The sequence below is a fragment of the Camelina sativa genome, chromosome 4 (assembly GCF_000633955.1).
Source record: "Camelina sativa cultivar DH55 chromosome 4, Cs, whole genome shotgun sequence".
Taxonomy (NCBI): domain Eukaryota; kingdom Viridiplantae; phylum Streptophyta; class Magnoliopsida; order Brassicales; family Brassicaceae; genus Camelina; species Camelina sativa.
This window is the reverse complement of record NC_025688.1, coordinates 20228608-20241503: the sequence shown is the minus strand read 5'-3', so window position 1 is coordinate 20241503 and position 12896 is coordinate 20228608. Positions and strand designations below refer to the sequence as shown.

At 36.3% G+C, this 12896-nt stretch overlaps 2 protein-coding genes across 2 annotated transcripts in view; one reads left to right on the top strand and one right to left on the bottom strand.

The window, feature by feature from the left end:
• LOC104781406 (beta-hexosaminidase 1) overlaps window positions 1-4226 on the bottom strand; it is a 6168-nt gene extending 1942 nt beyond the window's left edge. The window contains exons 1-14 of the mRNA XM_010506074.2: window positions 3694-4226; window positions 3087-3170; window positions 2958-2993; window positions 2462-2573; window positions 2287-2357; window positions 2046-2176; window positions 1896-1912; window positions 1696-1744; window positions 1276-1376; window positions 948-1007; window positions 822-855; window positions 593-691; window positions 347-406; window positions 5-255 (exon numbers count right to left, since the gene is read on the bottom strand). Coding sequence (XP_010504376.1) covers window positions 5-255; window positions 347-406; window positions 593-691; window positions 822-855; window positions 948-1007; window positions 1276-1376; window positions 1696-1744; window positions 1896-1912; window positions 2046-2176; window positions 2287-2357; window positions 2462-2573; window positions 2958-2993; window positions 3087-3170; window positions 3694-4044 — 1456 coding nt within the window. The 5' untranslated portion in view covers window positions 4045-4226. The remainder of the gene's footprint in view (window positions 1-4; window positions 256-346; window positions 407-592; window positions 692-821; window positions 856-947; window positions 1008-1275; window positions 1377-1695; window positions 1745-1895; window positions 1913-2045; window positions 2177-2286; window positions 2358-2461; window positions 2574-2957; window positions 2994-3086; window positions 3171-3693) is intronic.
• LOC104781405 lies at window positions 6974-7480 on the top strand. Its single transcript, XM_010506073.1, has one exon. The coding sequence runs from the start codon at window positions 6980-6982 to the stop codon at window positions 7478-7480; it is 501 nt and encodes a 166-aa protein (XP_010504375.1). The 5' UTR covers window positions 6974-6979.

Below are 12896 nucleotides of genomic sequence, written 5' to 3'. Positions count from 1 at the left end.
TTACCTGCAGCTGCTGCAGCACGTGGCCAAATAGTCTGAAGGACAACGGATGTATCAGCTGTTTCACCCCACATGCAAACTTCTCCTCCAATTACAAGCTTTTGCTGAGAAGTCTCATTGATCCCATGTAGAGGCTCGGTGTTATAAACCTCGTCCCACGGAACATCTAGATGGTCAAGGTACCAATATCCTTGGTTACTGAAAATGCATCTGAATCCTTTTGCTACCGCTTTTTGACATATATCAGACACTAGCCTGCAACGAGATTTAGACAGCGGTTTTGACATATATCATACAAAACTATGACAAGATCAGACGAAGACTTCTGTTTTCAATGGTTTCTTACCAATTGTGCACCACAGTCCGGGGATCAAGATATTTTCCAAAGGAACTGAATGTTTCTTCCCTGGGATCATTCCATAGTATTCATGTCAATCTTTTGGATTTTGAAGCCAAACATAACAGACATTATTGAAGCTAGAACTGTAACACCTTTTCCATTTATCATATATATAAGTTTGAATCAATCATTGCAGTAAGAATAGGTTTGAAGAACTTGACAGATAATGCAATCTTTGTAAAAAGATTGTACCAGTTGACAGGTGTCCAATTTTTCGAAATAGCTATCTGTTGCGCTCGGAGTACAAAGTATTTATATGCATCCTTAGTCGTGAAGTTGCGACCCTGAAGCCTGCAGTTGAGAATGATGAACATATCAAGCAAAAGGGGAAGGTGAAATGTGACAAACAAGCAAGAGTTTCTATATCAATTAGCTAACGTATTTAATTAACGAGACAAGAGTGGGAGAGTCAAGATTGTACCATTCTTTAACATGAGTTGTGTTTTTCCAGCAATCTGCCAGACAAGAAACCGAGAAGTGAAGCTCTTAAGAGAAGCAAAAACACATGACTAGATGACATGGAAGCAGAGGGTGTGAAACAACTAACCCGTATTAACTTCATCACCACCTAAGTGGAATAGCTCAAATGGGAATATCTTTCTCATATCTGTTACAAACCGAAACACAAGAGAAAATATGAGAATCTAAAAAGGACATACAAATAAATGTGCATATTACATAATAGCACACACAAATCAAAATGCAAGACATATAATGCTGGATGGATCAAGATTTCCTAATAACTTTTTGCCGCATCTCAAGATTAACTTGTTCTTTACAAGATTAATACTAAATGGATTAGAAAACTAGGAAAGGAGTAAAATGATCAAATGTGTACTATACATGGAAAAAAGAAGTAACTACTTGGAGTAGACCTGCCAAAATGCCAGAAATCACATCGAATGTAAAATTTTTAGTAACGTCAAGGGGCTCTCGGCAAGACAGAGAGGGCCAAAGATCAGGGTATCCAGTCCCCCTACAGTGAAAGCAAACCATATGTTACAGATATGATATTTGTGTCATTAAAGCAAAAGGAAGCTATAAATTCCTGAAAAGAAACTACAGTTTAAACCCATACTACAAAACTTATTCTTCAACATTAGGAGTGTAGTAATACAAAGTACAGTATAGCCACACTCTTTTGTTCACTCTTAGAAACTGAAAATCCTATGCTACTTTATGATATTACAATTTCGGGTGGAACATAAACGACCTGTGTGACTAAACAATAGAGTGACATTTAGTAGAAAAGAATATGATAACAAAGTTTACCAATTTCCAGTTATAGTCCTTACCACGATTCCGCATGGCCAGGGACATCTACTTCAGGCATGACATTAATACCTGCAACAAATATATCCACCATGAGAATTATCTGGTCAAATTTGAAATCAATAATCACATAGAATCCGTTTAAAATCATTCTCAACTCAAAAAGAATAGGAGTTTCATGCCATAACGTTCATGCTAGGCTCCAGAGTTAGTAAACAAGTACCTCTCATTTTGGCAAATCTTCACAAATCACAAACCGACCATGAAACACAAAACGGAAAAATATAAAATAAAGAGTATTCGTAAGAAGAAAAGATAGTTAATATTACTCACACAAGCTATTTCTTTAACATACAAAACATCAAGCCATTACCTGACAATTTCAGAAGCATCCTCAACAGTATAACGTTCCCATCTTGAATAAGCTCCTTTCCACAAATTAGGATATGTAGGAGTTTCAAGAGGAAATGATTGCTCGTCTACAATGTGCCAATGCAGGACATTCTACCTCACATAACCATCCATGGGGAAAAAATTAGATAACTGATAAATATTAGAAGATTGTTCAACTTTGTGGATCCGGGAAAGGGAAGAAAACAAGCATGATTTCTTACAAGTTTAGCGAAGGACATTGATTCAATTATTTGCTTAATAACATCAATTGGCAAATAATGTCTTGACGTATCTGCAACAGAATAAGTGGTAAGTAATAGCCAGCGTATGATTACATTCTATTTACATCTGTGATGGAATGAAAGCAAGGCAGAGAAAGAGATATGGAGAAATTACCTATTAGCAGGCCACGGTATTGGAATCTAGGCTTGTCTTGAATATACCAGGGTGCTTTATATATTTGCACAGATTTGGTTAAATAATCAAAGGCACACAGTTGGCTAAATGTCTACAAATTTTTCAGAGAAGAACGCAACGAATCAATGACACTCAACAAGAACTAAACTTGGAATTTTGAGCAAACAGTTCAAGGTTCACAAGTCAAGACATAGCTGTGCAAATACAAACAAAGCTCTTAAGCAAACAAATGAAGAGTAATATTCCCTAGACATATAAAGATATCAGTATAGACCAGTGTTGCAATCCCAAGGATCAAGATGGAGAAACTCATCTGCAACATGAATTGTACAAGATTTCTCAAACCGGAAAAACATTTACTATGCAGTACTAGTTTTAAACTAGGAAACACATCTCTGCAGAAATTAATACCACAAAACCATGTGTAAGTTAGCGTAACCACAGAGTCAAATTGAGAATTTATACTTTTACACACCTCCAATCCTCTAAGAGCACCATAGATTGTATTAGCCTGAAACCACAAGAAAAAGTTAGTAACCCCATAAGATTATTAGACAGACACATTCCTCATATAAAGATAGAAGATAGCAGCAGGCAACAAAACCTCAATCGTGACTGCTCCAACAATGGATTGCTCATCCTTCTTCGAAACCATCAATGTGTAACTCTCATCCACACCCAATTGAAGCTAAAATTGACCACACCAATTTAATTTATTTGTCACTCTCATCTCCCAAAAGATTCAAAATTTACCAATCAAAAGAGTCAAAGTTTTGGTTTTTTTTTTTTTTTATAATTATTATTTTTGTTTTTTTTTTTTTATAATTATTATTTTTGTTTTTTTTTTTTTATAATTATTATTTTTGTTTTTTTTTTTTTATAATTATTATTTTTGTTTTTTTTTTTTTATAATTATTATTTTTGTTTTTTTTTTTTTATAATTATTATTTTTGTTTTTTTTTTTTTATAATTATTATTTTTGTTTTTTTTTTTTTATAATTATTATTTTTGTTTTTTTTTTTTTATAATTATTATTTTTGTTTTTTTTTTTTTATAATTATTATTTTTGTTTTTTTTTTTTTATAATTATTATTTTTGTTTTTTTTTTTTTATAATTATTATTTTTGTTTTTTTTTTTTTATAATTATTATTTTTGTTTTTTTTTTTTTATAATTATTATTTTTGTTTTTTTTTTTTAATATTATTGTTACCTCCGCAGAACCAGAGTGAACAACGATCTTCAAAGAAGTGATATCATACTCAACCATTCTCAGAAACCTAATCCTCGCCAACAGAGAAGCTCTACCAGAGGCGTGCTTAAAGATCATCCCCATATACCTCTCAAACGCAGCTCTAACAATCGGAGATCCACCGCCATCCCCAGCTGCGATTAGAGCCACGGCGGGATCCACCGAGAGGGTCTCGTTTCCGAACGAAAACTCCGCCGGCAACGGCCATAGATAAGGAGGAGAATCAGCCGGTGACGGAGATGACAGAGACGAAGTGATAGATAAAGACAAGAACATCAATAAGAGAAGGAGAAGATTACGATTCGGTGACATTTTCGAATAGAGTGTGTTGGACCGTCAACGGAGGATTTTTGTTGTCTCCTCCTACATAAGAAGAAGAAGAAGATACAACTTTTGTTTTTAGTCGAAAGATTCAATTTTTATCTATTATTACAAGAACAGCCAGCCACTTTGAGCTAGCTAGGATCATGTTTTTTTTTTTTTTTTTTTGTGTTCGGTGGAAACACATTCTTAAGTCTTGCTTACGACAGCCAGCGAATGTCGTTTCTTTAAAAAACTAAATTAAAGTACAATTTACTTATTTGAATATGTAGGGGAGCCTTTAAAGTTAACCATCGTATTCGTACGTTACCTACCGCATTACTTTAGGTTCAACTTTACAATTTGTCTGTACTCTGTACTATTTTGTTAGCTAACCCTTTATACTGAGTTTAGGAGACTAACGTTGAACCACGTCAATATGTTTTTCCATCGATAAAGCTATTTCCTTTGGACACAACACAAAGAGTCAATCGAAAAAGTTAAGAGGATTGATGAAATTTTGTTGTCGAACCCCCCCTTGGGATTACTAGCTCTTATTGGTAAGATAATCATTTTATAAACCTACATACTGTAATATTTTAATAATTTTCAAAGTCACAGTTACATATTTTAAGTTTTTCTTCCACCCACTCTGGAATATTCTAAACATAAGCATTATTAAATTGACATAATTATGTTATACGTTAAAATAATAAAATTAATTGTAATTTTTTGGGTAATTCTCGTCGCCGATCCTCACGAGAAGGAACAGCAACATGTGCAGCGATTACATGTGGTTCGAGAAGCTTCGTACTCCCTGATGAGTTATACCATCCGATCCATTCAGACAGTTTGATGTAGCTCGCAAATCTTATCCATTGCTCTCTCGACCTGTGTCTCTGCTCTTAAATAAGAGTCGTTGGATCTCTATGAACTTCTCGCCAAGTCTCACGTTGAATCTCTCGAAAGCTTCTCTTTAAGCTGTCTCTCGTCTATGGTAAAAAGGTCAATCACAAATAATCGATTTGGCCAAAATCAATTCATCTCACAAAATGAAACATCTCAACATCAGGTAAACTATCAAGAATAGAAAGTATAAGTTTTAGATGTCTCTGAAATGGTTAAAGAATGGGTAAACAGTCGACAAAGTTCACGACCAATCATTTTGCACACCAAGTGCTCTCGACATAATTAATAATACTTCTTAGAGGCCATCATTTACATCTGCAGATGTTGGAAGAAAATCTATACGTTGAAATCGTGGAAGTTCAAGATCAAAAACATGAAAATCTATACGTTGAAATCGTGGAAGTTCAAGATCAAAAACATGTCACAACCACAAGATTTGGTATACGAGGATTGAGGTGTTATGTGTTCATGAGATAAATGCATTAACATATGAAAATTCATATCGTGTGGAGGAATCAATATGACTACCAAAAGGAAAATAAAAGTAACTATACTCAGAAGTGGAAACCTAAAGAAACCTAAAGAAGGGTTATCATTGAGTCTTATTACAAGTTCTTTAAGGCTTGCCTTAACAGTGTTCTCATCAAGTTTGGTACCTTCCTTAGCATGATTCTTTAGACTCGTAAGTTACCTTCCTCAGCATGATTCCTCAGACTCCTAAAGACAAGCTTGTACGAAGAAGAACAACGGCTGAAGGGTTTCCCGAGGAAGGTGTTTTTATTGTTATGTGTGGAAGAACATATGTTCTTAAATAAACAGAGGAAGAATCCAACGATACACACAACCCATGGTGGGATTCTGATTTTATGCTTATCCTTGATTTCATACTTATTATGCATCCCAACAGCTTGCCACGATGTTTAAGAACTTCTAAAATTTCTGGAAGAAAGAATTTGATTAATAACTTCATAGTCTTTGTCGACTATGTGCGGCCAGCAGCTTACCACGATGTTTCCCATGATTTAAACAAACTTTGTGGATTAATAACTTCATATTCTATAGTCTTAATCAAGTTATTAATAAGTTATTAATCAAGTCCTTTCTTCCAAAAAATTATTTAAAGTGTTGTTTTACATTTAATACAATAATAATAATTTTTAACTACTAAAACTGTAAGCAATTTATGTTATGGATTGTGGTTGTGTCTAAACATTTGGGTACTTGGTAATACATTCACCTTAGAATTAGTCATTTGACCATTTTGCACAAACTGTGAACCTTTATTTCTTTCAATTTATGTTATGATGGATGTGAATCATTAAATAAAGTGATTGAATTCATGAGTCAATTATTCATTTTAACATTAATCATATTTATATTACTTTTGAAAGATACGCAATGACAAGTTTAGACTTTTATTATGAAATTCAAATAATTGTCTTACTTAGATCATAGAGTTCCATATGATATGAATCTATGATATGCAATATATTGTTGCTCCATGAAGTAAATGTCATGATCTTAATTAAGTATGTTTTAGGAGGGCATCTTAATATTAATATTAAAAGACAAATATACCAATTTGACTTTTAAAAACATGTATCAATTAAAATATAGGGTTATTTAAAATAAAATAAAAAAGCTAAAAAATAAATTTAAACCTACAAAATATTAATATTGATAACTTTACAAAATCAAGTCACTATAAAAAATTTGTCTTTACTCTTTACAATCAAAAATATTAATTTGTTTCCAAATATTTCAAATGCTATGTAAGTCTATTTCCAAAAATATATATTTATTCTTATTTTAAAATTAATTAATTTATAACCCCAAAGGAAAAAAAAAATTCATACACATATTTACATCTTTGAATACTAACATAAACTTGACAGGAAAGAAAAAAGAAATAAAATAATACTATCATAGACTAAATACATGCATTCAACGTTTCATTAATTAATGTTTACATTTTGTTACATCTATAAATAGGGAACTTATAAGTTGTATCTAACCAATCCTACACAATTACCTAACAATGGCTTTCACTGATAAACCTCATCTTATATTGTTGTTTATTATGTCTTCTACTATTATTCTTTTTGTTTCAGCTTTAGATTTATCAAATGGTTCAACAGAAATCCCATCTTCGGGCGGCGATGGCTTTTTACCTCTAGCCGAAAAGCATGTTATAATCCGTAATAAAGTAAGAAACAAACAAATTTTGAATGTTCATTGCAAGTCTAGTGACGATGATTTTGGGATGATCCATATTCCTTGGAATGGTACATGGAGTTTTAGATTTCATGTTAACTTTTGGAAAACTACGAAGTATCATTGTCATTTTACATGGTATAAAGGTGGTTCTCACTATTTTTATATATTTAAAGCATCGAGAGATGATAAACAATTTGGAGATCCTCCAGTTTGCAAAGAATGTATTTGGGATGTGGGAAGAAGCGATGATTACCCTATTTGTCGCATTCCTCGTGAGATGGGATACCTCCCATACTGTTTCAAATGGGAGGATGGTCCTTAAGAAACGAAAAAAAAATTATTGTTATCACTGTATCTCTTATCAAATGCATGTAATCATCAAAGCTGATTGAATAAAATAAAACCATTTTGTAGTTTTCGAGTGCTTGAATGTTTAGGCTCTTTCTTTATTCGAAGTTGTCATACATCAATCCATGGAAAAAAAATCAGTTTATTTTAACATGGAGTATATTAATTTTCTCTTAAAGAACCATCCTTTTGAAAACTAAGCTTATACTTATAAGTTATAGAATCAAAATTCGTCTGTACTTTCAATCTATTGGAGCTGGTTTATAGCTAAACAACCACATCTGAAGCCTATCAGTAACAACTATTTGTTTATGACTCTACCTGCCTATAGAGCTTCAAGGAAGAGAAGAAATCTGATCCATCCCAATTTCTCCACCAATTTGGCCTTCCTCGATCCATTTCAGGTTGCAGCTCATGATGGTGAGATTGGTTCGCTTCCACTAGTTTTTTCAATATAATTTGATCCTATATAGTATTCGTTAGTCGTTATATAGTACTCGTTTGTTAGATTATGTCCCATCCAAGCATCAAAGGACTTTCTTAAGCATATTTCGTAGAGACTGTGGACTATTTGAATTATGAACATAGAATCAAAACATAAATATACTTAAAAAGTTATTGCATTTTTTTATATATATAATTCGCTGTAAACAAAAAATACATGTTTGGTCGGGTCATCTCAACCTCTATTGTTAAGAATCTATGTTTTGTTGTTGAAGGAACTGAAGATCCTTCATCTGCATTTGAAAGCTTCTTTGGGCAATTGTTTCGCCATAACATTCTCTTCTTCTCCTTCTTCCGCAACCCTTGTGGCTTTCTCTTTAATGATTCTTTCTATCTCAGACTTGTCAACCGAAGGGAACACAGAGATTTGCATCACTGGAAGTAGCTCTCATTTTCTTCTTCGATAAGTCCTCTACGGAAGCAACAAGCATAAATACCTTCAAGAGCTTTTTCAACTCTTAGTTCCATCGGTATAATCAGCGCATCGATGTTCAACTTTGCTGATCTTCTTTGCATAACCTAACAAAGTAACAACCTTTCTGTATGGAAAGTATCAAACTCACTAGTTTCGAACTAAGTTTGCTCTCAAGATTCAACTCTTAAAACAAAGAAACCAATTGGGGAAGTGTAATAGCATGTACAAGAAACAATCTGATTATTTCTAAAATCAAATCATTATGATGCCAAAAAAAAGACAAAAATCTGAAACTAAAATCAAATCAAGTCATTGGGCTTTCTTGTAGGCCTCTCGCTATGTATACCATAGTTAAGAAATAATGATTTGATTTTTAGGCAACTACATCATTTTTGATTGTTTGAAAAGTCGAATGCAACACAAAAATATATGTTAACCAACCATTTTAACGCAAAAGAATGCACGAAATTAAATGTGGAAGATACATTAAATGGATCGCATTCTACAACACACGGCAAAATATTTTGATGACTTGAATGATAATCTCATCGTTAAAGAGAAACATGTGAATACTTTCAAATCCGTTGAATGTGGGAAGAGTTGAAACGTCCAAATATTTTGTCCACGGTCATTAAGAGAGAGCAAACAAAAAAAAAAGTTTCACACTTTGCTTATATCATGATCTTCTTCTACAATTTCACATCTTTAAAAACCAACTATCTTCTAAAGCAAAAGAAGAAAAACAAGGAAATCGTGACGTGGACAGGCGATTCCAAAGGCGATTTAGGGTTTCCTTGCGTAAGCCCTACTCAAACGTTCTCGGTGGCTCCGGCCGCCGTTCCTTTTGTGATGTCGGCTCCGGAGGAGCTGATTCTTCCTCCTTCTCAGACCTCTTCACCATCTTCTCCAAAGCCTTCGTACTCTGCCATCGTTACTAATCGACCAAGTTTGCACCAGCATGATTTCAGTGTTTCTGTTGTTGATGGGGACCATGTTGTCCAAGTTCCTGATGCGATTCTTGATACCTCTATCCCTCTGTGGGACGATCTGATTATTGGTAGATTTCCCTCTACAGCTCCTCATGTTGCCAAAGTTCACGTCATTGTGAATAAAATTTGCCCCCTAGGAGATAAAACAGTCAAGATTGATGCCTATGAGGTTAACGCCAATACAGTCAAGTTCAGAATTAGGGATATCACGGTACGTTCTCGGGTTCTTCGTCATGGGATATGGAACATTGCTAATATGCCTATGCTAGTCTCTAAATGGTCTCCGGTAATTGAGGATGCTCAACCTGAAATTAAGACTTTGCCTATGTGGGTGACTTTGAAAAATGTCCCGCACAAGATGTTTTCATGGGAGGGTCTTAGTTTTCTCTCAAGTCCGGTGGGGGTGCCTAAGCGTTTACATCTGGAAACAGAGTTATGTAAAAGTTTTGAAGTAGCTAAGGTGTTTGTGGAGGTTGATTTGACAAAGGATCAGCTAAAGGTTTAGATGCAGTGGTTTAAATCAGCTAAAGGTTTAGATGCAGTGGTCGAATACAAATATCCATGGTTGCCACCTTGATGTGCAACCTGTTCTAAATGGGGTCATTTGGCTGACGTTTGCTTACAACATAAAGCTGCAGCAGAGAATTCTTCTTCAATGCCACCAGTTCTTAGTTCAGATTTCGCTCCCGCAAGGGTTGTTCCACCAGTTGAAAAGCAGGTTGCTACAAGAGAATCACGGGTTGTCCCCGATCCACTCTTGCAGATACAGAGCCCTGCTGCTGTGGTCTCTATGTCACAGGATCAAGTATTCACAGAGGCTGGTTGGCAAGAAGTCTCTCCAGCTAACACAAGTCGTTCGCGTGTGCTTGCACTGGAGGAGACTGATAGTCTTGTCTCTCCTTCTCGTTTTTCGGTTCTAATGGAGGAAGAAACCGGGGAAGTCGAGGAGGGAGAGGAAGCAGGTGAAATTGTGCCCAAGGATTTGGATAAGTCTGCGGTTTCTGATACGGTGGTGACTACGGACTCTCAAAGTATACGTCAATCCCTTCCACGTGCCTCAAAGACTCAGCATAAGGTCATCCCAGACCCTAAGAATCTTACCTCACGGATCCCGTCTGATATGACAAAGAAGGGTCCCAATCGCAACCTTTAATATGTCAAGTTTCTTCTAGAATGTTCGTTGTCTAAACAAAACTTCTAAACATTCCATAATTAGTAGTTGGGTAAATAGTAGTTCTCTGCAGTTTGGTTGCCTACTCGAGACGCGAGTCAAGGAAAGTCGTGCAGCCAGGATAGTTTCCTCTGTTTTTAAAGGTTGGTCTTCTTTGTGTAATTATGAGTCGCATCCTTTGGGTCGTATATGGGTGGTTTGGCGAGATACTGTGAGGCTTACTCCTGTTTTCAAGAGTGTTCAAGTGATTACATGTTCAGTTCTGTTGGAGGGTAGCACAGAGGAGTTCTTTTGCTCCTTTGTCTATGCGTTAAATTCTTCAAAGGAGAGGAGGATTCTCTGGGATGAGATACGATGTCATCATGACTCTCCATTGTTTCGAAATAAACCTTGGATGCTTTGTGGTGATTTTAATGAGATATTGGAGAGTGGGGAACACTCTAACCATGGTCACCTGCAGTTTAATACGTTGGGGATACGTGATTTTCAAGACGTGGTGCGACATTGTTCACTCACGGATTTAGGACATCATGGTCCACTATATACTTGGTGCAACAAGAGAGATGAGGGTCTGATTTGTAAGAAGTTGGATCGTGTTTTAATTAATGAGCATTGGGGAGATTGATTTCCACATTCTTATAGTGTTTTTGAGGCTGGCGGTTGTTCTGATCATGCCAGAGGTCGCATTGTCCTGTAGGCAGTTGCAATGGGTGGTCGCAGACCTTTCAAATTCGTTAATGCTATGGCTAAACTTCCACAATTTCATGAGGTTATTGCCAACCATTGGCATGGCACGGTCCCACTATTCCCTTCTACGTCTGCTATGCATCGCCTCTCCAAGAAGCTAAAAGACTTAAAACCAAGCTTGCGTTCTTTGGGTAAAGAGAAGTTTGGTGATCTATCAAAACGGACATGTGAGGCTCATGAGACTCTTTGTCAAAAGCAAATTACAACTCTGGCTAGTCCGACTCCACAAGCGGTTGAAGAGGAGACAAATGCTTATTCTCTGTGGAGTCACCTTGCTGAGCTCGAGGAAGATTATCTAAAACAGAAAGCTAAGCTTCATTGGCTGACTGTGGGTGATATGAACAATGTCTATTTTCATAAAATGGTAAGTATCCGTAAAATGCAGAACTCTATTCGTGAGTTGTGTGGTCCAAATGGGGAAATACTGCGAACTAGTGCCGAGCTAAAGGGTGAAGCAGAGCGATTCTTCAAAGATTTTCTTAATCAACAACCTACTGACTTTGTGGGACTGTCAGTGGAGGAGCTACAGAACCTCTTACCCTTCCGGTGCCAGGAGGAGCATCGAGTGATGCTTACCAAGCCGGCTACTGCTGATGAGATCCAACAGATTGTTTTTGCGATGCCAAGTTATAAATCACCGGGGCCCGATGGATATACTAGTGAGTTCTTCAAAGCTTCTTGGTCGATCATTGGCTCTGATGTGATTGCAGCGGTGCAGTCTTTCTTTCTTAAAGTTTTTCTCCCTAAGGGTGTAAATACTACTATTCTTGCACTTATACCAAAGAAAGACGATGCTACCGAAAAGAGAGACTACAGACCAATTTCCTGCTGCAATGTGTTGTATAAGGTGATCTCTAAGTTATTGGCTAACCGTCTTAAGAGTCTGCTCCCGTGGGTTATTTCACAGAATCAATCTGCATTTGTCAAAGAGCGTTTGCTGATGGAGAATGTATTGTTGGCAACAGAGGTTGTTAAGGACTATCATAAGGACTCTATATCATCTCGCTGCGCGATGAAAATAGATATTTCTAAGGCTTTCGATTCGGTCCAATGGGGTTTCTTGTTGAACACTCTAGAGGCTCTGCACTTCCCAGATCAGTTTATTCACTGGATTCGGCTCTGCATTTTGACACCTACCTTCTCTGTTCAAGTGAATGGTGAATTGGCAGGTTTTTTCAATAGTTCTCGTGGACTGCGGCAAGGTTGTGCCCTCTCTCCATACCTGTTCGTTATCTGTATGAACGTCTTATCCCACCTGATTGATAAAGCCACAGTGAGTGAGCGTATTGGCTATCACCCTAAGTGCAAGAACATAGGTCTCACCCACCTCTGTTTTGCGGATGACTTGATGGTTTTTGTGGATGGTCAACAACGGTCGATTGAGGGGATCATAGAGATCTTTCAGGAGTTTGCGGGTCAGTCGGGGCTACGCATCAGTTTGGAAAAGTCCACCCTCTACCTAGCCGGAATGACGAACCAACAACGTGATCAAATCTCCGCAAGTTTTCCGTTTGCAACAGGGAACTTACCTGTCCGATATTTAGGCCTCCCGCTACTTACCAAG

Excerpts from the sequence above, each read along its gene's own strand:
- LOC104781405 (XM_010506073.1), top strand. The coding sequence starts at position 6,980 with ATGGCTTTCACTGATAAACCTCATCTTATATTGTTGTTTATTATGTCT.